Source organism: Ruditapes philippinarum, unplaced genomic scaffold, assembly GCF_026571515.1.
Source record: "Ruditapes philippinarum isolate M1 unplaced genomic scaffold, ASM2657151v2 ctg698_1_1_1_1, whole genome shotgun sequence".
NCBI lineage: Eukaryota > Metazoa > Mollusca > Bivalvia > Venerida > Veneridae > Ruditapes > Ruditapes philippinarum.
The window spans coordinates 201,666-224,315 of NW_026854781.1; the positions used below are offsets into that span (position 1 = coordinate 201,666).

General features: G+C 33.7%; 2 protein-coding genes across 2 annotated transcripts; both read left to right on the forward strand.

The window, feature by feature from the left end:
- The first annotated feature begins 716 nt into the window (after window positions 1–716).
- LOC132741054 (transcription factor Sp4-like) lies at window positions 717–10,779 on the forward strand. The gene is made up of 7 exons (XM_060729138.1): window positions 717–898; window positions 1,066–1,281; window positions 2,822–4,238; window positions 4,720–4,930; window positions 6,005–6,091; window positions 7,195–7,295; window positions 8,059–10,779. The coding sequence occupies exons 1-7, from the start codon at window positions 875–877 to the stop codon at window positions 8,355–8,357; spliced, it is 2,355 nt and encodes a 784-aa protein (XP_060585121.1). The 5' UTR covers window positions 717–874; the 3' UTR covers window positions 8,358–10,779.
- Window positions 10,780–14,079: 3,300 nt separating this feature from the next.
- LOC132741055 (uncharacterized) lies at window positions 14,080–21,821 on the forward strand. Its single transcript, XM_060729139.1, has 4 exons — window positions 14,080–14,286; window positions 15,520–15,582; window positions 21,074–21,115; window positions 21,588–21,821. The coding sequence occupies exons 1-4, from the start codon at window positions 14,182–14,184 to the stop codon at window positions 21,804–21,806; spliced, it is 429 nt and encodes a 142-aa protein (XP_060585122.1). The 5' UTR covers window positions 14,080–14,181; the 3' UTR covers window positions 21,807–21,821.
- Window positions 21,822–22,650: the final 829 nt, after the last annotated feature.

Sequence of the window (22,650 nt, forward strand, 5' to 3'; positions counted from 1 at the left end):
CCTCCTTGTTGAGCCTCTGATATTTTTGTCAATACAATCAGAAATAAACAAAATTGTTTGTTAGTTAGGAGAAGAACCTAGCTGAACTGTGTCAAATTTTTCGGTCTCTAGGTGAGAAATTATGAAATCTGTATGAAAAAATGTTCCATAAGTGTCCGGTTGATGGTCTCCGACCAGTACATGTAAACTGAGCCACGCAACGCCTCCCTCCTTTTAAACATATGACATATGCTACGCCGCTGCCAATAAAGCATTTACTTAATCCTTCTGGATTTATTCTACAATGAATCTTTTCTCTGTCTAATCATACATCAATGAGCTGCTTTCGTAAAAGGGCCATATAAAGGACCTATTCGCCTCCTTTACTGGGCGTGTCTCATGGCCCATTTCACCCTTCGCTAATTATCGGCGTGACCTTCCAAAATTAGAACAACCCACACTATCATCTAACGCTGCATACATTGTTTGCCAGGCCGCATGTCAATCATGCGTAACTACGCCACACCAGCCGCATTACAACTGAACAGGTGCTTTGTGTACATTACAAGAAAATAGTTCGATATCAAATATTTCTCCCTGTCCAATAATGATTTTCATTTTATATAGTCGAAGCTTTTGTAAAACTTTACGATCAATTTGAAGTTATATTTCGTCGAAGTTTCATGTACCAAGGTTTACGGACATATAAAATGTATCTGCCCTTGAATTCAATTGATTAGAAGGGGAGGGCATGACGTCAAACTAAGGCGAGGTCAACAAGAAAGAAACAAAAATGTCGGAACACTAATTTAAATATTCAGCAAATATTTGGAATATTTAAGATTAAAGATTGAATTTATTTATTTTAAATCATAAGGAAATTATTTGAGAAAATATGCCTAACGAGTCTGCTGGACAGGTATGTATAATTTAGAATAATCTTTGTATTTTCGAAAAGAAATTTCCGAGCGAGACGAAGAAGGCAGGCTATTTTTAGAAGCAGACCGCCGCCTGCGATTATAACCCCGCCTTGTAATTTATAAAATATCGAGCATATGGATTTCATCGTTTATGTTTTTGTTTTAGGATGTTCAACAAAGTCCTTTGGCATTACTGGCCCAAACGTGCAGTAAAATAGGAAACGAAGATGGCAGTGGTCAACAAAATGTTCAAGGTGTCAGAGTTCAAGTCGCAGGTCAGGCAGGAGAAGTTATCGCCCCTTCGTGGGTACAGCTTCCTACAATGGTAGACCCAACTAAACAAAACCAAATGCAAGGAGCTATTTCCTTAGCTGGTGGACAGGTAATGAAGACATAAGTTCAGTTATTATTTTAATTTAGAGCTATTATTAAAATTGCAACATTAAATATTTTTGATTTCTGCCAGTTTTATGTTACTTAAGATATCGTAATTTTTCGTATAGTAGTTAGCAGGGCGGAGCAAGTTGGAAAGATGGAGTGGGGGTGTGTTTGTTGATTTTTTTTTTTAATTTATGGAGACAAGTGAAAAGTTTAAATTCGTGGTTAGTAAGGAAACATGGCATCAGTGTCCTCAACTCTGCTGAAATGTTTTTTAAAGTAAATGACCACCTTAACATATAAATGAGAACACACTTGAGATCAAATGCACTGGTTTATTACTTTTCCGCTTTTAAGAAGATTTTATAAATTAACATGGACCACCATACTATGATAGCACAGTGTTCTTATAATGTTGTGGATAGTAAGTTTTATCCCCAAGGAAAGATATTCAATTTCAAGCCCAATGCAGTGGAAGTATCGAAATATAGCTGTCTTTCAGACTACTTTTTTTCTTTGGCTCAAAATGTTAATAATGAGAGTAAAAGTTTAGAACTGCTCACATTCATTTCAAGGGAAGATGTTTTAATAGCTGCTGAATTATAATCTCAGTCGATAAAGCATCAAAGCGGTATTCTGAGGGTCCCAGGTGTGCAACACATTTTCACACCCTGGCACAGATAAATGTACTTGGAAGATATGTAACTACACACGCCTCTGCCTATCTGATAGCATTATCGTTTTATTGGTCCTCTTTATTTAATAGCTTTGATTTTTTTTGGGCCAAACATTTAATTATATACCTTATATACATGTACCTTCCCCCTATCTATTTACAGGAAGGCACATTCATTTTAACAAAGTTATTAAAAAAAAAAGAAATTTATTTTATGGGGATGAGACAAAGGTGAATTATAGGTATAATTGTCTTACAGATTTTTGTATACTGTATTCATTAAACGTAAAATTGCATGCACAGTCATTGATTTATATATTTCAATTCAAATTTTGCTTATTACAACAACAAAAAAAACAACAGAAATATGTGACAGATGGTCGTGTTAGATTATTTACTATAATAAAGCCTTCAAGTTTTTTGCCGTATTGATTTCATCAAGGTTTCAAGTGTATAAAATATGATGCAAAACTGTTGATACCAACTTTATATAAGGTAGTCCTTGTGGTTGCAGTATAATAAAGTAAATCTCCAAGACTGTTTGAGCTTGCTTTATGGCAGTGAACATGGTCTTTTAGGTGTAAGTGGTAGACAATCATATTGGTTTGTGTCCCCCCCTCCCCCATGATGGCAAGGTGTCTGATACCATTTGGCCACTACAGCTGTTTCAATGGATTTACTTGGTTTTTGCAAAAGTCGGACGTTTCTTGCAAAAACAAGTCAGTATTGTTGCAGTGTCTAGGAAAAAATGTAATAGTTATTATTATACATGTATATTAACATATAACTGAAATGCTGTTAAAAAAACAAAACTTAAGTAAACCCAACAATAGATATGTATATATATATTTTTGTACATATATTGCAGATTTTGCAGCAAGCACAAGGGGGTCTTCAGATAGTCGCACAGCAAGGTCCTAATGGTCAGATTACCTACAATGCTGTACCACAATTTCAGACAGTGAGTATGGATGGACAGGGGGGTCAAGATTCAACCACTCAAACTAATCTGGCACAGCAACAGCAACAAGCTTTTCAGACCATACCAATAATGACACCGTCCGGGCAGATTATTCGAGCCCAAGTGCCAACTGCTTCAGCAATGCCTGCAAACATGGCTTTCGCAAATATGGGTGGAGGAGGTATGGTCAATCTTGGCGGTAACGTTTTGAACTTGAGTAACCTAGGAAATGTGCAGGCAATAGGGGCAGTTCGGCCTGGTGGAATAATTCAGCCATTACAGCTGCAGTCTAATACCTTCCCACAAATCCAGCAGTTCCCGAACTTTGTGCAAGTTCCGGTGTCGGCAAACGGGCAGACAACATTCATGCCGGTGCAGATGCAGCAGTTTCAACAGCTGCAAGACTTGACGCAGGCTACAGCCAATGCCAGCTCCGCTCAGACAGTGACGTCTGCCAGTGTTCAGCAGGCAACACAAATGCCACAGCTTATTGAGGTAATGAATCAAAGTTCAACGCCAAAAACACCTGCGATGATCAAAAAGGAGGCTCAGACATCAAGTGCTACTTCAAACACGACACCCACAGCGACTTCTGGAACTGCTTCTTCCATGTCAATGTCCCAGTTACAAAATATGTCCATGCAGGGTCAGACAATAGCTGCTGCAGCGGCGGCTGCAAATATTATTCCACAAATGCAGTTTATTCCAGTTGGAAATGGAAGTTATATGCAGGCTGCGGTTTTTCCTTCACAGTCTAGTATAAGTAACGGTCAAAATATAATCACAGTTGCTTCAATGCCGCAGAATTCTAGTTCAGTGACAACAACAACAAATGCCACGACGACCATCTCATCTCCACAACAAACCAATTTATCAAATATAATAACTCCACAGATGATTCAAGGAATTTCTGGACAAAATTTTGGAAATATTCAAATAGCCAATCAAGGACAGGTTGTAGCTGCACCAAATCAAATAATTAATCTAGGTAATGTGAAGAATGGACAGTTTCCCTTGCAGGTTCAGAACATGCAAGGCATCCAACCTCTTCAGAACTTGCAAAGTTTTCAAAACATTCAAGGAATTCAAGGCATTCAAATGATAAATGGACAGCCTATTCAAGGGCAGATAATTGGGACACCATTGTCTGGAATTCAAGGTCTAGGTACATTGGCGTTAAACGCACAAGGTAATTTCACAACACTAGGACCTGTAGGGACTCAAGGGAGCCCTCAACAACTAACCTCAATAAATGTTTTGGGACAGCAGGGAATTCAAGGTGTTCAACAAATACAAAACCTCGCTGGCACACAAATTATAACAGGTCAGTAAGACAGTAACAGTATATAGATATCACATCCCAGGGCGACAGAACAAATGTTACTCTGAATGAATCAATAATCAAGATGAGATATCTCAAACATGATATCTAACTGAAATGTATGCTTATGTTTTACAATTTCTTGTCAAGTTGATTTTTTACCTTCTGTTTAATGCTTCTAGTGATCTAAGGATTGTTGGCCGGGTGGATTCGAACCCAGCCAGGCACAAGCCATTGTTTCGTTGATATTTTGCACTTATTGCTTAGTACTGGTTGGTTCCAGGAACGGATTCAAGAGTGTTTCAATAAGCTTATAGCTTCCAGTAAATCAAACTAAAATAAATTCATATAAAACTAAACTAATCCCACATTATTTCTTAATCAATTAGCAGTGAGAGACAAATGGCCAATTAGTTTCAATATCCGAGATCCAAGATAACATATATAACACATTGTTAATAGTTGTAATATTTTCATTTTACAGCACAAGGTCAACAAATACCAATCCAACAAGATCCCAACGACCCTTCTAAATGGCAGGTGGTTGCTACGGGAGCTTCACAGACGGCCACGCCCCTCAACATTCCAAACCTCATGTCCCCTATATCACAAGTGTCAAATGACACGCCTGCATCGGGTAAACGTTTACGACGTGTTGCATGTACATGTCCAAACTGTCAGAATAATGAAAACAAGTAAGTTATAGATATTTGTGTTATTACAATTTGCTTAACACTTCTTCAAGCTTGTGAAGAATATGAAATGATTTCATTTTTGTTATAAACAAGGTATTATTGCATAAAACATTGAAAGTAAGATCATATTGCCAGGGTTTTCACTTGGATTTTCAAGATGGGAGTCCTAGGATTCCCAAGCCAGAAAAACAAGGAGTCCCAAATCACGTTTAAAATATGTTTAGCCATCTTTGCTGCAGTTGTACAGTTAGTGAAATAGACAGAGTAAAATAAGCAGAGTGAAGGGGGTGGGTGTCAAAAGTTTAAACATAGAAAAAGGAAATTGGTACCGTAGTATGTCCCAAATTGGAAACCTTTTTATGCCCCCACAAAGTGGGAGCATATAGCGTTGCACTTGTCCGTCCATCCGTACGTCCTGAAATCTTGTGAACGCAACTCCTCTTAAACCAGATGGCAGATTTTGCCTAAACTTTCAGGGATGAACAACCTTAATGTGTAGATGGTAGTAAAGGAAGGAATTTTCGCTGCGACCAAATTTAACAGAATTATGGCCCTTTGTTGATTTTTTCACTATATACTATGAAGAAATTTTGTGAAAGCAACTCCTCTTAAACCAGATGGCAGATTTTGCTTAAACTTCCAGGGATGAACAACCTTAATGTGTAGATGGTAGTTAAGGAAGGAATTTTTGCTGCGACCAAATTTAACAGACTTTTGGCCCTTTGTTGATTTTTTCACTATATACCATATAGAAATTTTGTGAACGTAACTCCTCTTAATCCGGATGGCAGATTTTGCTTAAACTTCCAGGCATGAACAACCTTAACAGAATTATGGCCCTTAGTTGATTTTTTCACTATATACCATATATATGTTGTCAGTGGGGGCATCCGTGTCGTTTGGACACAGTTCTAGTTTTAACAATATAGATATATAATAATGACAATTCATGCACAAAATGATTTTCTATTAACAGAATAATAATTCACCACAATTTAAACATATTTTTTATGTTTTTTTTTTTTTTTTTTTTAATTATTTAGTTGGTGAAATGTTTATGATCTTCTCTTGCAGAGATAATAAAAAGAAGGTTCACATTTGTCACATGGAGGGTTGTAATAAAGTATATGGTAAAACATCGCACTTACGGGCACATCTAAGGTAGGATAGCAAAAATTTTCCTGAATAAATATCTTATTTCAGAGCTTGATTTTTTTAAACTTGTATTCTTTCTAATTGCTGTTGGATAATGAAATAGTGAGTAGTCTTAAAAAAATGAGATGTCACAAGTACAATGTTTCTGATTTTTTTTTTTTTTTTTGATTGGATTTTAAGTGACAATGGCACTATAACTACAGCGACATTCAGAATGTCCTGATGGAGGAAGACCTCAGTTACTTCCCCTGTACATTATTTCAAGAAAAACCTCATATTCTATTCTGTTGTGTGACACTGAATTTTCATCTTGATATGCTCCCCTGAATTGATAATGAACTGCTCCAAAACATAATTCACCAGATACAGGTTAAAAAGTTCTGATTTTCTGTGATATTCGACAATTTTAAATTAAAGGCCCATTATGCCTCATAATAATTTTTAATTTTATAAAAATAATATATTTTTGGTGTCCTTCCAAAAATTACTCATCGGCCAATTAACCCAACCGTCTTTTGCTTCTGTTTAGTACCATTAATAGTGGTTTATTATTTTGTATGAAAGCCAAAATACTTTATTTTCATAACAAATAATATCACATTCAGTGCTACTATCTTCAGGTTTTAAGCATGTGGAATATATATACATGTAGCAGTATATTTAAAGGACAACAAATCAGCATACTTTGTATAAACTGAGTAGAAATATTGTGAATAATGATTTATTTTTGATAAATTAGTCTTTGTTTATTAACAATTATAATGTTCAGTTGTTTTGTCAATGTTCAAGTTTTTTCCAGGGTGACAGAGTATTATAATACGCAAAATATCATAGATTTTTAACAATTATGGGGTTTCCGTGGGTGAATGGTTATTGTCATTGACTTCAAACCACTTGCTGTGGGTACAAATCCTGACAAGGATTTTTTTCATGTGAGGAAGCTACCCAGCTAGCTTACGGAACTTAGGCGGTTCTACTCCTGTGCCTGAAATAATGTCGTCCTCCACCAGTAAAGCTGGAACATCGCCATGTGACCTATACTGTGTCAGTGTGACATTAAACCCAATCAAACAAACAGAAAATCAATTATAATTGTTCTATTTTAACAGGTGGCACACGGGTGAGAGACCATTTGTATGTAACTGGATGTTTTGTGGTAAACGTTTTACAAGATCTGATGAATTACAGAGACATAAAAGGACACATACAGGTATAAACATGTTAAGGACGTTTTCAGGAATTTTCATATAGACATATCGCCTATATGACTGAAATACTGTTGGGAAAAGGCGTAAAATGAAACAAACAAAATATAGACATATAGGCAAAATTAAAACTGTTCTATAGAATTTCTTTAAACTTGGCATGTTGTTAGAATATGAAACAGAAACATTTGAAGCGAAAAAAAAATTGGGGCCACCGTCCTCATTTTTGAGTTACCTGTCCCTGAATCAGAATTTTCTACTTATTTGAGGTCATTTAAAGGGCAGATAACTTATACATACGTTAATGAATACTTATTTTTACTTCTGGATAATGTTTTTTTTTTTATTGTTGAATACAATACATAATTACATGCAGTTCCTTATATCATTTCTGTTAATTTTTTTCAATGAAAATAAAGGTACTTTAAATTCATAAAGAATAGGCCAATTTTTAAGAAAAAATATACAGGTAGTCGTTAAGAGAAGCAATGGGGAAAAAAACACTATCCACTCTAAATTTGTTCTTGAAATTTTGCATATTGACTAAGGCAAAGGTAAGCTGCATGAAAATAAGAAGAAAAAATTTGAAAAGCATTCATTGTTTGAAAATGATGACTTGGGCTTAGGTGTGATAAAACTTTTTTTTCTGAATTTTCATTGGTCAGTGTTAACAAAGAGACCTAGAGACCTATGTTAGATGGTGATAATGTCGGAACATTATTTTTTAGTGGCTTTAAATATTTATCTTGTTTTTGTTTTTTTTTTCAGGTGAGAAAAAGTTTGCATGTGAAGAGTGTGGTAAGAAATTTATGCGATCAGATCACTTGTCTAAACATAAACGCACACACAACAAGAAAATGTTAGACTCTGACGGTCATATAGTTGGCGATGAAGCTAAATTCACAGTGGAAGAAGATGATGATATGGTACATATTAGTATTGAAGGAATGCCATCAGCTGCTCTAGAATTTGCTGGAGATGATAATGATGATGAAGATGATGATGAGGAATCTGAAAGACAAGAACTTACTCTGGAATTAGCCAATCAGAAGATGGATTCAAACTGATTGTTTTAAAACAGCTGTTCTCATTGGTTAAAAATATAGGGGTGTGTTAGAATCAAACAGATTGTTTTAAAACAAGTGTTGTCATTGGTTAAAATTAACGGCATACATTTGAATCAATCTAATAAGTTTGTAACAGCTGCCCTCATTGGTTGAAATTATAAGGACTGAGTTTTGGGAGTATCTAACTAAAAAGCTAGGGACAGAATTTAACAGCAATATAGACTTTCAAGACTTTTGATTTGTTTTTGAATGATAAATGTTGCTGTTTGAAGAATTTCTGGAAAAAAGATGATCATGAATTAAGGAAGAATGTGATTGGTAGGAGAAAGCATCACATGCTTGATGGGTTGAAACATTTTACTCTCTACATACATAATGTAATATGTAAATGAGAAAAGAATCAGGAGGCAAGGTTAAAGATGATTGGTTTAAAGTATCTTGTGTGTTAGGACAGCAGACCAATCAGAAATCATTTTATGTATTTGAAATTGATCGTGAACATGACATTAATAGAAAGTGCAATAAATTGTGTTTTACTTACAATACAATCTTGATCTATCTAATTTATACCATTTAACTATTTGTTCTGAATATGTGTTTATGTCAGATTTTAATTAGTTTTAAATTGTTAGCAGAAATGCAATTTTTCATGTACAATGTTTTTTTTTAATTGAAGTTTAATGTCTAAAGGCTGAAGATATTTTATGTCAATTAATCAATAATTAAATTTGGAAGGGGTAAACTACAATTAACTTGAATGTATTGAAATTTGTGATTGATAATTCTAAAATACCTGGGCTTAGGTGTGATAAAACTTTTTTTTTTCTAAGATGTGTCACAGATCTCTGAATTTTCATTGGTCAGTGCACATTCTGTACTGGTAATTGGACCAATCAAATACCTGAGATCTGAGTTTGAGCTTAGAAAATTTCTTGGACCCTGATCTAATACTGAATATATTTGATATTCAATTAATGTCTCATTTTGTTTTATAAGTCAATAAGCTATAATTATAATTTGTCTAATCCAAGTTACTGATTCATAAGCCATATTTAGAGGTACCAATAAAACATTGTTAACTCTAAATTCTATTTCTTAAAAATTATTTCAGAGTTTTTGATGAACCGTCAGTTAAATGATATTAATTTACATGCAGTTTACAGGTTGTTTCTTACCTGTGTTGAGAGTTGGGGCTTGAACCCATAATCCTTACCTAAGGGTAGACATTTAAACCCGTAGACCTATGCTCTTCATATTGACTTCTTCATATGTATCATATATTAATGAATATTCAAATTGTTTTGATGCACAAATTTGCTTGAAAATGACCACATTCCTAGACTAATTATAAATTTTAATAGTGAATACATTTTGTTTTTCACACTTCAAAGTTTACCCTGGTGTGAAAAATTTCTGATTGCTATACTTCTGTGGTTTTCCGATTTCTTATAAAATTTGATCAAAATAACGTTACATGGACAAGAAATTTTGCATCGTTGCTACCCACGGTATATAGTACGTAACCCACCGTGTATATAGTACGTTACTCACGGTATATAGTAGGTTACCCACCGTGTATATAGTAGGTACATTCTACATTATCTAGATGATGCTGTATGTATGTAATATATACCGTGGGTAATCGATGATGGAAATCATGTATCCAGATTATAAATACTGAAGCCAGATAAATAACATTTTTAGCAAATCACTAAAATGTCAGATGATCCCTGCTTGAAAAAAAAATGATTGTGAACAATTAATGATTTGCCAGAATTTCAACATAATTCATAATGTTATTTTCTTTCTCATACATTATTTTGAACAAATAAAACTATCAATTCCTGACATCTGGAAAGATGGTTCCAGGCTTATATTGAACAGCATGAAAATAATGGGAGAAGTGGTCTAATGTTTCTTGTGTCTGTCTCTCTACCTAGGGGTCGCAGGGGTCACAACAATATGTCCTATTACGGCACTAGAAGTGGTTAGTTCCATGAAACTTACCTGAAAGTAGTTCAGATTAGCTAGAACAGCAATAATACAATTGAGCCACGTCATGACAAAACCAACATAATGCGTTTGCGACCAGCATGGATCCTGACCAGCCTGCGCTTCCGCGCAGTCTGATCAGGATCCATGCTGTTCGCTATCAGTTTCTCTATTTGTAATAGAGTTTGTAAGCGAACAGCATGGATCCTGATCGGATGCGCAGGTTGGTCTGGATTCATGCTGGTCGCAAACACATTACGTTGGTTTTGTTATGACGCGGCTCAATTCATTTAACCATGACTAAAGGCTTGAGTACATATTACATGTATTGTTATATGTTTGAAAAAAAAAAAATAAGACAAATAATTTGAAACTGATCTCTAATTGTTGAAAATAAAAAAAATAATAAAAAATGATAATTTAAACTCTATATATAGTCTGTTTTGATTTTAAGGCTTCATGAAAACTTGTGGTACGATGTATTGAGAATTTAGATATTGTTGAGTTGGCACCAGAAATCTTCCAGTTTCATGTGTAGTCTGCAGTACTTACATTATAGCTTTGTCCAGCTTTTATACTCGACTATTCGAAGAATTAGGAGAGCTATCCTAGTCCCCTGAGTGTCTGCGTAACCACTTATGTTAAAGCTTGCATACCACCCCAAATATTTTCAAAGTCCATTGACATATGGGTTTGAATCTTTGCACACTTGTTCATCTGTACACAGGAGAAGGTAACTATCAAGCATTTTGACAGAATTATGCCCCCTTTTCGACTTGGAATTTACGTTAAGGTTTGCATACTACCTCATGTATTTTCAGAGTCCATTGACATATTGCTTTGAAACTTTGCACACTTGTTCACCATTAGGACCCCAACCTGTACACATGAGGTAACTCTTTAAAGCATTTTGACAGATTTATGCCCCCTTTTTTTTTTACTTGAAATTTACGTTAAAGTTTGTGTACCACATCAGATAATCCATAGACATGACTTTGCACACGTGTTCACAATCTCAACCGTGTACAGCATGGGGTCACTGTATAGAGATTTTTTTACAATATTAAGCCCCTGAGAATAGGTGAGCATGCTGTCCTACTGACAGCTCTTGTTTTATTGTGAACAGTACATACAAATTTTAAGTGACACGATTTTCAGTAACAAAAAACAAAATAGGAATACCAACATTAAAGAGTCAGAACATACTGTATTATACTGGTAACAAAGTCCCTTATGGTTTATGTAGGGTAATGGAATGACAATGTCCAAAGTTTTACAGTTTTTGTTGTAAAAGTTGATTTGCACATGTTAAAGGCTGCGAGGTACATTTAGCCTCAGATGATTACCACATGAAGTAAATACTGTCTGGTGTGTTAATTACACAATTTGATATAAAGCAAAAAAGTTGTTAAAGTGGTTTTTTACTTCCAGACAAAATACTTGAAAAACTGCTATGCACAAACACTCAAATTGAACAGCATTATTGATTCAGCATTATGGCCGAGGTGTAGTTTTTGGAACCAAAAATCAAAAGCTTTAAAATTAATTGTTTGCATTTTTGAAGCTTGATTGGCCTTTAACTTAAAAAATGTGATGACTGCACTTTAAGTCTAATTGATAATATCATAAAACTTGTTTATAAAGAAGCTTTTCTATTTGAACCTGTATTATGAGGTTATTATGCATTGATGAGTGCAATACTGAACTATATCTATAATGGACATATACACAACTGTCAAATCGATATTGGAGGAGGCTCTAGTACATCATTGTCGGATACATTTATCTGTTATGTTGCATATAATAAACCTAGGTCACCGACGTTGTAGTACATGGGTTAAAGCAAATATTTACCGGCTGTCTTCGCAGGGCGGGGTTCAAAATTCTAAGAGACATGCCCCTGCTATTTCATAGGGTGTGGTCACAAATCACCATCTGTTTTGTAAGTTAAAAATGGTTTAGGGCCAAAGTATAAAACGTAGGTCCAACACAAAGAAAATAGTTCACCTTAATGCAATAACTAATTAACTCCTATTAAACATAGAATTAATCGAACGACTTATTCCGTTACTGCACTGAGGTAACGCTTTGATTTTGTCAGAAAATAAATACAACTTGAAAAATTGTTCCATCATTAATAGGATTTCTTAGCCATCTTCCTTTATTTTTATCCAGTGTGGATTTTCTTAGAACCACAATGGAGGAAATGGGAGTATACCTTTTTTTGTGTTATCCCTTGTGTTAGTGTGAATACCGTGGGGATTGTGCTTATGCCATTTTTTTTTCTGACATGTCGTTTCATTACAATATTTGTGCTAAAACAAATCTTATCAGTAAGGAGTCGTTTTACTGTATATTACTGTACGTTTAGAAATAACTTTGATTGGTTGATAGTTTCATAAAGTTAAATGTTCTATAGCTATATTATGTCAGGGTATGGCCTGGAGAAATAATGGGGAATATCCTTTAATAGCCTTGTTCTACGTACGTATCTACAATAATCTCTAATTAACATGCATACGTACGTATGTACGTACGTACGTACGTACGTACGTACAAAGTAACATACATTTAGTGTGGCAAAGAATTTGCAACGGACATTTATTCGTGAAATACATGTAGGATTTACATAGTCACTATAGTCATTCTAATTAAGGATCGAGTTTGAAATGTTTTGAAGTCTAAAATTTATTAGCTTAAATTATACAACCAGTCATAATTATATTTAACATAAATTGAACGAACATGACATACAATACAAGTCCACCATATTTATTATAAATAAACTTAATGAAAATTACACTTTAATGTCATATTTTTTAATTGTATGAAAATGTTATATGCTATATGCAATGCATTGTCAATAATGGACAAGTTTACTGCAATATATAATACATGGGGACAAATCTGCAAATCGGATACAAAAAAATAAATAAATGATTAAATAAAAATGAAATCAATCAAACAATAAATATAAAAAAAACATATATATAGAATTAAAGGGCTGGTTCTAAAGGTGCAATTACCGCATGGTCTAAGGGTTTGTATTTTAAAAATTGACTATAATCTGGCATCTGAACTTTAATAAGTTTTTATTATTGTTTTGTCTTATCTTCGGTCTTCAGCCGATGACAAGTTATATGAACCAACAATTAAACATTTACAAAATGTACGAAATGATGCATTATATATTTTGGCGTAATAGGCCTACGATTCCAGCTAACGTAAATTCATTATTGTAAACATAAATTTATTAATTAAACCGTAAGCTAAAGATTAAAAACTGCAGCTTAAAGGACTAAAAAAGTAATCTAGCTGCTTTTTAATACGTATATGGATCCGTTGTATACATGTTAAATATCATCTATGATTTTAGTATAAATGAAATAAAAAAGGTGACATTAAAAAAAATGAAGTATAATGTCATCAACGTAAAAAGTTTTGAAATATTTTCGATCATAGCAGATCAAGCCTACTTAAAAATTTTGGAACGTGACAGTTAGTAATTTTGACGTCATGTTTATTTACATTAAAGACACGTGTGACAAGTGCCCGTATCATTCCGCTAATGAATTTGCAATTGTGTCAAATCAATTCAATTATTTGCTTGCACATTAATTGTTTCTATATCTGTCACTCAAAGGAATTTTAAATACATTTAGTTATCAGTAAATGTTTGCGAACTGCATTTAAATTGTGCACTATATTTTTTCTCAGTCACGTGACTTGATATAAACATAGTACTTCGGTCAGATATCAACAGAAAAATGGCTACTTTGTGAAACAGAAACAAATTCTTTGACGCAGCGATTAATACAGCTATAACAGAAAAATGGCGAAGAATGTACTGATGTCAGTTTGTTACAATGGGGATGAGGAGTTTGTTGACATGCTTGAGATTTCATACAACACTGTCTGGACGGATTTAGAGGCCATGGTAAGTGGATTTCTGTGACAAAACAAAATTTTGATCAGCTGATATCACATAAATTTCAGTTCCTTTTTTTCATTGTCATTTAGTATACTAATTTGATTTTCTTTATTGTAAGTGAATTTCTTTGAAGGGCAACCCACTATTTTCTGAGATTCGATCTCTCACACATCGTCAAACAATCAAAATATTGATCAAAATTATCGTTAGTTGGTTTCAATAATATGATCAGAGTAATTAAAATGAACTATTTCAGCAGGGTCCTGCAGTATAAGATTTTGACTTGCATATTCATAATCATTTGTTATGTGATTGTAACACTGTACAGAAGGTAAGTAACACTGTAATGCCCTTGAACAATGTGTCTTAATTTATGTTTAAAAAACATATTGAACATGAAAGATGCTAGCACTAGTCAGACTGTATTATTATTAAACCAATAATAAAATCCGGTACAACTAGTTGATAAAACACTAGATCTAGCAGGTTTTAGACACTAGCAGGTTTTAGAAAATTTTCAAATTACACATTCTATGTCTAACAGTCTAGTTCATTTATTATTCTGAGGGTCACAAATTTGAGTAGGGCCTGCCACCAATTGGGCTGCATAGCTTTCTCACCCTATGACATTTGGCTCCCAGTCTGGGGCTGTGGCTGTAGTAAGCTCCAAGTTTATTCTGTCTCTGTTTCACTGAAGTTCAAGGATAAATTTTGAAATTTAGGCAGTGTGAGAGTAACACAGTCTAGAATTGTTCACTTGTGAGGGGAGAAAGTGTGTAAGCTGTCTGATAGCCCAGTTGGTCCAGTCTTCACATGTATAAAAATAAAATTGTTATTGATGCAATTATTATGAATCAGCATGTTTAGAAAAAATAAAAGGGGTCAAATGGTTATGGTTGTTGACCCCTTAGGGCTGTGTGTCTGAATCCCAACAAATAGGCCTACTTTGGATTCTTTTTTTTGAGAAAGCTATCCAGCTAGCTTACAGAATGTTGGTTGTTTTACTCATATGCCTGTTTATGCCTGGAATAATGCACAGAAGGGCGCCTGAAGGTTCCTTAGAAGGTTTTTTAGAAGAACAGATGTTTCCTTATGTTTCTAAAATAAAATACGTAGTAGCAAACCTAATAACATTATCCACTAGTAAAAGTTTATCATATTTTTTTTTAACCTTGTCAGTGTCATAAAAACACTTTAAATAGATACTTTTTATGTTTCATATTTTTACTTGTATTTCAGTTTAAGGCAAGACTTGACAGTGACAGGGTTAATGTCAGTTACATGGATGTGGACAATGACGAGGTATGCTGTAGTCTGTTAGATAAGATCATAATTATCAAGTTTGTATTTGATTTTCTGAGAACTTAGTCTTGGTAATAATCAATATAGTAGCAAATGTCTGTGACAATTTGTCCTTCTTGCTGAATATTTGATTTTATGCAAAAACATACAGTCACAGGTGAACATCACCTGTCAATACGTATGATGTTTGGATGATGTTTTTAAAGGTTTTGGGTTGTAGAGGGGGAACGTGGGTATAGTGTAAGTCATGGCCACGCAACGTTCACCTGTGCATATGGTACGGCGACTACTGATCAGCTTAAATGCTAAGTCAATATAGAACTATGTATTACATATTTATTCCCTGTTGTGTTTGGTGGGTGGGGGATGGACTTTGTATAAGTCCCCAGTTTTGACAGTATTTCAGTTAAAGTCTGGTCACATTATAAATACTCCTGCACTATGGACTTAATTGTACTAACATTTTCTTATCTTTAAGAAATATTTAAACTGTGGAATAGTTAAGGTCCATTAATCATATGACAAAAAAATCATTTTGTTCTATTGAGCAAGATGGCTGAGTTTATGCTAAACATTTTAAGACTTAAACAACATATGTCCGAGTGGTTTTCGGGACGGACCAGTAATCTTGTGTGGGTTAAAGTCCTATCAGGGAAGAGCCGTTGTTTCCTAGATTAGGAAACTTCACACTCATTACTCATTACAGTACTTGTTGGTTCCTGGAAAGAATTCCAGAGTATGTCTAGTTTAAACTTCCTACACAATCAAACTAAAAGTTAGTAAAATTAACCAACATCTCCTACAATTCAACTATTCACAATTTGATGAAACTTAATTGAAATGGCCAAATAATAAAATCTTTTTTTCATGTAAAATAAATCCTCATGAGAGCGATTAAGGGCCATTATGGTCATCTTGTTTATAAAACTTTAATATACATAATTTTTATTGTAAAAACGTGAGAAATTTTGAAGAAGTGGAAAGATGAAGTACAAAAAGTCTAGGTTGGACAGTTATCAAAATATATAATAAATAAATAATAAAAAAATATGAAAGAATTGATAGTTTTATTGACTTAAGATGAAGTAAAAAAAAAATCTAGGTTTTGACAGATATCAAAATTTAAAATCATATAAAATATGAAAGAATTGATAGTTTGGCTGACTTCCTTGTTGATTTGATCATCTTTACATTAACCAATGAAAGAGTATTATTGTAATAATGGTATAATGATACAAGTTGGCAATTATTCAACTGAAACTGATTGTAGTGTTGTAATGTAATACAAAATACAATATCAATGTTCCGGAACAATTTTAAGGTAGTCTTGTAAGAATGTGCTGCTGTGACAGGGATTTGTAACTTTGTGGTTGTTGCACTTAATACACAGAAAACTTCTTAGTAATTAATACATTGTATTTTATGAGGTTATTAAACTTTGTTGAGTACAATACTGAATTCTATTTGGCAAGTCCAATATAAGTTTAACTGATGTGAATATGTTCCACACCACCAATTCTTAAGGAGAACAGATCTTAGATTTAAAAAAAAACAACACAAAAACACCAAAGGTATTTTTTGTATCATATGAAAGATACAGTTACTTTGAGTGCAATATGGATTTGATATGTAACTTTTGGACTCAAGGAAATGAAAATGAGGCCAATTTGATTGGTTTACATAGGATCATGATGGTTCAGATAATGGCTTTCATTGGTTACATTTAATCATAGAGCTACATGTATATTTTAAATGGAGATACATCATGCACCCGGGCCCGGTGCCAAGAACTAGTTATCAGCCCGCCGAACATGTACAGGTGCACAAACTGAAACAATGACGTCATATTTTACGTCATCAAACAGTTAACTGTAAAAGTGAAAGTAGGTTTTCAGTACGAATCGCTTGATTTTATTATGAGACCTTAAGCGTATTTCGTACAAACACAGTTTTATTACTATTGAAATTTAAAGAAATAATACGACAAATTCATTCCGAAAAAAAATGAAAATAAAACTTGCGTCTAGATCCTACAGTAGTGTACTTTTAACACACAAACAGTTAACAACTCTGTAGAAGTTACTGAACTGTTAAGATAAGTCTACAGTAAAAATGCAGACAGGAATTTCAACGAAAAAAAATGTCAAAGACTTAGTATTTATTAATAGAAAAAAATGCTACTGTTGAATCTACCAAGTAAATTAAAGAGATTAATACACGGCAGAGTAGGGCAGGAAGGTGATAATCGGCCCGCAAAATGAATAATGGCCCCGAGGGCTTCAGCCCGATTATTGCCTTCCGGCCCTATAAGGAGTTGAATAAAATCATGTTATGCGAGCCTCTGGTGAACATATGGTAATATAGATTTATTCAACAAGTTCAATAAATTTAGTATTGAATATACATGAATAAAATAGTCTATTTTTTACATATCTAAAATAAGAACAGTTTACGGTTTTCAATTCCTTGCTTATAGTGTTACGCTATCTCAACTATGCTTTAAAATGCTCTTTTTATATAAAACGCAAATGATGTTGCATTAAAGGGTTATTACACAAGTGTAATAATTTACGTTTTTATACAATTCAGAGCCTTGGTAAAATGAAATAACTTAATACCGTAACCAATTTTAAACAATTTTGTTTTAACCTAAAATTTAAAATAAATGTATTTTTAAAATTGTGAATAATTAATGATATTAATATCAGTCTGTGTAATATAAATTATGGCAGAAATATTATGACTACTATATCAACATATTCATATTTTTAACGAGAACTTTCAAAGCTCGTATTATTTTGTAAATATTACACTGTTGGGAAAAGGCGTAAAATAAAAAAAACAAACAAAAACAAAACAAAAATATTACATATATATAAATGGGGAAGTTATATTGATTAATAAGTCTTTGTATCTTTATAGATATCGGTAACTGTTAGATAAAATGTTAGGAGATAAAACTAACATTTTTACTATAAACTTTTGGTATTCACCTATAAAGATAAGTTAGATAATTTGTATACTACATGAGTGATGTCATGTCACCATACTTTTAACACAGCCTTCAGCTTTTGTTAAGGTTAAATGAGCCGCATCACGACAAAACCAACGTAATGGGTTTGCGACCAGCATGGATCCAGACCAGCCTGCGCATCCGCGCAGTCTGATCAGGATCCATGCTTTTCGCTTACAGACCCTATGACAAGTAAAGAAACTAATAGCGAACAGCATGGATCCTGATCAGACTGCACGGATGCGCAGGCTGGTCTAGATCCATGCTGGTTGCAAACCCATTATGTTGGTTTTGTCATGACGCGGCTCAAATACATTATTTTTAGAAAAACCGTTTCATATACATGTACTTGTTATTGTCAAATTAAAAGAATTAAGGTGGAAAATGAAATTTGCCAATGATAAAATACATTACCAATAAAAAAAACCCTCTTGATACCTCTAATGGTTTGCTCTCTATATTTAAGTTAGTAAAGTGGACGATTTGTTTCCTGATCTTCAATTTTGTGAAACGAACATCTCGGAACACTGTTTTTTGAAGAAGGCTGAACAGAACTACAATGCATTTTCCAAGATTAAATTACTGAAATACTTAGTTTGAAACAACACAGAATTTAATTGTTTTTCCAACAGAAAATAAAAGCTGAAGACCACTCTAAAAAAGACTTTGATTGGTCGGTCAACTATTGACTACTTAATTCTAGTATCTCAAGATTGAAGAAAATAACAAGATGTATAAAGTTAAAACAATAAACAAGGTGACCAGTAAATCTGATAGATAAGTGTATAAGGTTCATTTTAATTACATGTACTAGTAATGAAAATTGCAACATGAAAAATACTTTCTGATTTTCAATATTTGTACATTTCTTTAACTTCTGATGTAATTTTCTTTATGTTTGTTTTTAATTGTTTTTTGATATAAAAACAAAAATTTGCTCATTCTAGATGCATGACATGTAGTTTAAACAATTACTCATACATGTGAACTTTTTTTGATGATCAAGTGGGAGATTTTCTTCAAAAAGAGGGAGATTTTAGAATTTGCAATAAACAAAGAAGGAAGTTCTGTCATCAAAAATAGGGAGATTTCTTTAATTTGTGAAAATACCCCTTGCTTTAAGAAAAATCTTAGAAAATATGTCTGCAGAAAGTGTGAGTCTCACACTTAAAGTGGGAGAGTTCACATGTATGATTACTATGAATTAGATGACACTCTGGACAAATATAGTGCCTGACAGTTAAGGTTGAGGTTTAAATTAAAAAGCTTTTATAAATTGATTCTATAGTTATTATAAGAATGTTTTTATGCCACCGCAGCATCTGCGATGCGGTGGCATATAGCGATTCACCTGTGTGTGTGTTTGTTTGTGTGTGTGTGTGTTATATAGGTTATATAGTGAACTTCAAAAATCTTCTTGTGAAAAACCACTTGTCCAATTTCAACCAAACTTGGCAGGATTGATCCTTGGGTGAAGGGCTTCCAAAGTTGTTCAAAGAATTTCATTCCATGCAGAAATCTGGTTGCCATGGCAACCAAAAGGGATTATAAGAATAAATTTAAAAAATCTTCTTGTAAAGACCCAAAAGGCCTAGAGCTTAGATATTTTGCATAAAGCATTGTCTGGTAGACCTCTACCAAGATTGTTCAAATTATAGCCCTGGGGTAAAAATCGGCCCCGCCCCGGGGGTCATTGATTTTCACTATATGTACATATAGTAAAAACATAAAATACCTTCATGTAAAGACCCAAAAGGCCTAGAGCTTAGATATTTTGCATAAGTCAGTGTCTGGTAGACCCTTACTAAGATTGTTCAAATGATAGCCCTGGGATCAAAATCGGCCCGGCCCGGGGGTCATTGATTTTCACTATATGTACATATAGTAAAAACTTAAAATACCTTCTTGTAAAGACCCAAAAGGCCTAGAGCTTAGATATTTTGCATAAGGCATTGTATGGTAGACCTCTACCCAGATTGTTCAAATTATAGCCCTGGGGTCAAAATCGGCCCCGCCCCGGGGGTCATTGGTTTTCCTTATATGTATATAGTAAAAACTTATAGTAAAAACTTTAAAAAAAATTTTCTAGCAATTGACGAATGCTAGAGGTTAGATATTTTGCATGAAACATTGTGTTGTGATATCAGCTGACCTAGATTTTGACAAAAGTGTCTAACTGTGTTGTCCTTTGATGTAGTCATGAAATTTAGGCTGTGTGAAATATGACCTTCACCACCAAATTCACCAGACTCAAGTGCATTGATATATTCCTACTCTGATCTTTTATTGGATTAACAATAGATTTAACCACTAATCTGATAATAAGAATTAGATAGGTCAGGGATCTATGCATTATGACAATCTTCAATTGCATAGAAACAAAAAAAAATCTGTTCCTACACTACTATTTAGTGTTGTATTTATGCGGTGGCATAGCATTTTTCTCAAATGCAATCTTGTTTATTTTATTTTTCACAGGTTTCTATTGGAAGTCAGGAGGAACTTTTTGAAGCATTTAGGGTAAATAATCTAACAACATTTTTATACCAAATAATTAAATTGTTGAAGGATTTTTGAATATTATCCTACTTTTCACATCTAACACTTAAAAAGTAAATGAAAAAAACAACAACAAAACAACAACTGTAACGGTGATTGGAAGAAAGGTAGAATTATTTACAGTAATCATATATTGCCATGTTATATACTTATTATAAATATGATACCTTACCTAAATGTGTGCCTACTTTATTTATAAGATCTTTATTCAGGATGGCGACCAGTCAAGTAAAAAAGTATACTGACAACTTGAGCTAACACTAATAATGTTTTTGCCTCATTACCACTTTGGTTCAAGAACTACTTTTTCCTGTGCATTAAGACTGAAGAACTACTTTTTTCATTATACTTAGATTGGACTAGGAACTATTTTTTTTTTCACCTAAGTCCATTGTTTTTTCCCCAATCTTGTTAATTATAATGAATGTTATAGATGGCAATGAAGGTGAAGAACATGTTACAAGTGAAAGTAATGCCTCTATCCCCTGAAACCCCAGTGTTTAGAATGCCAGACGTGGAGGATGAAGAGGAGGGACGTCCCCTCGAGGTACCGCAACAACAGGTCATAGACAGGGAAGATGGTAAGTCTTGTTTCTTGTTTTATTGTCACCTTGAAGTGACATTATACCCATCTAAGGTTTTATTTGTTTGATTGGTTTTTACCTCACACTGACACATAACAGGTCATATGGCAACGTTCCAGCTTTACTGGTGAAGGAAGACCTCAGGTGCCCTCCCTTGCATTGTTTCAGGCACAAACAGGCACCTGAGTAGAACCACAGACGTTCAGTAACCTAGCTGGAAAGCTTCATCGTCTGAAAGAATCCAATGTTCCTGTCAGGATTTTATAGCTTGTAAGCAGGTGAAAGTCAAAATAAGTTTACATTTAGCCATAATTCTTTTCAATTTTATAATTAACTTTGCATGAACGGTTAAATTAATATATTAACTCAAGTGGCTCTCGGAAATTTCGCAAATTCTGTAAATATCCATAGGAGTTTACCAATCCTTTATTGTTCAATTGATAGAAAAATAGTAGGACAGTCATTTTAGTTTATACAGCAGATTTATATTTTATCCTAGACATTGTCTCATTTCAACTGTTGGTCAATCACCATTATAACAATTGGTGTTTTGAAATATATAATTAAGCTCAATTTGGTACTTAAAATGTAAACATAATGTCACTCTATTAAGTCAAATTATTCCATCACCTTGTTCTTATTTTGAGATTAGAAAAATAAAATATGGCATAGATCTATGTGTTATTAAATTCTCAGTCTAAACCAGTTTGATTTTGTTGAACTGACTGGTTTGCCTTTTATGTATAAGATACAGGTTTTAGTGAAAATGCTCAAAATAGATTAACTGTTGTGAGTAATGGCTAGGCCTGCTTTAAGATGAGTGAGTACTGTAATATGTGGAATCTTGTTGTAAATGAAGCTAAGACTAAAGTAGTGGTTTTTAGTAAGTCAAAACCTAAGGATGACTTTGAT

Excerpts from the sequence above, each read along its gene's own strand:
- LOC132741054 (XM_060729138.1), top strand. The coding sequence starts at position 875 with ATGCCTAACGAGTCTGCTGGACAG. Across the intron at positions 899-1,065 it reads CTAACGAGTCTGCTGGACAG|GATGTTCAACAAAGTCCTTT; the intron begins GTATGTATAATT and ends TTTTTGTTTTAG. Across the intron at positions 1,282-2,821 it reads TTTCCTTAGCTGGTGGACAG|ATTTTGCAGCAAGCACAAGG; the intron begins GTAATGAAGACA and ends CATATATTGCAG.
- LOC132741055 (XM_060729139.1), top strand. The coding sequence starts at position 14,182 with ATGGCGAAGAATGTACTGATGTCAGTTTGTTACAATGGGGATGAGGAG. Across the intron at positions 14,287-15,519 it reads GGACGGATTTAGAGGCCATG|TTTAAGGCAAGACTTGACAG; the intron begins GTAAGTGGATTT and ends CTTGTATTTCAG. Across the intron at positions 15,583-21,073 it reads TGGATGTGGACAATGACGAG|GTTTCTATTGGAAGTCAGGA; the intron begins GTATGCTGTAGT and ends TATTTTTCACAG.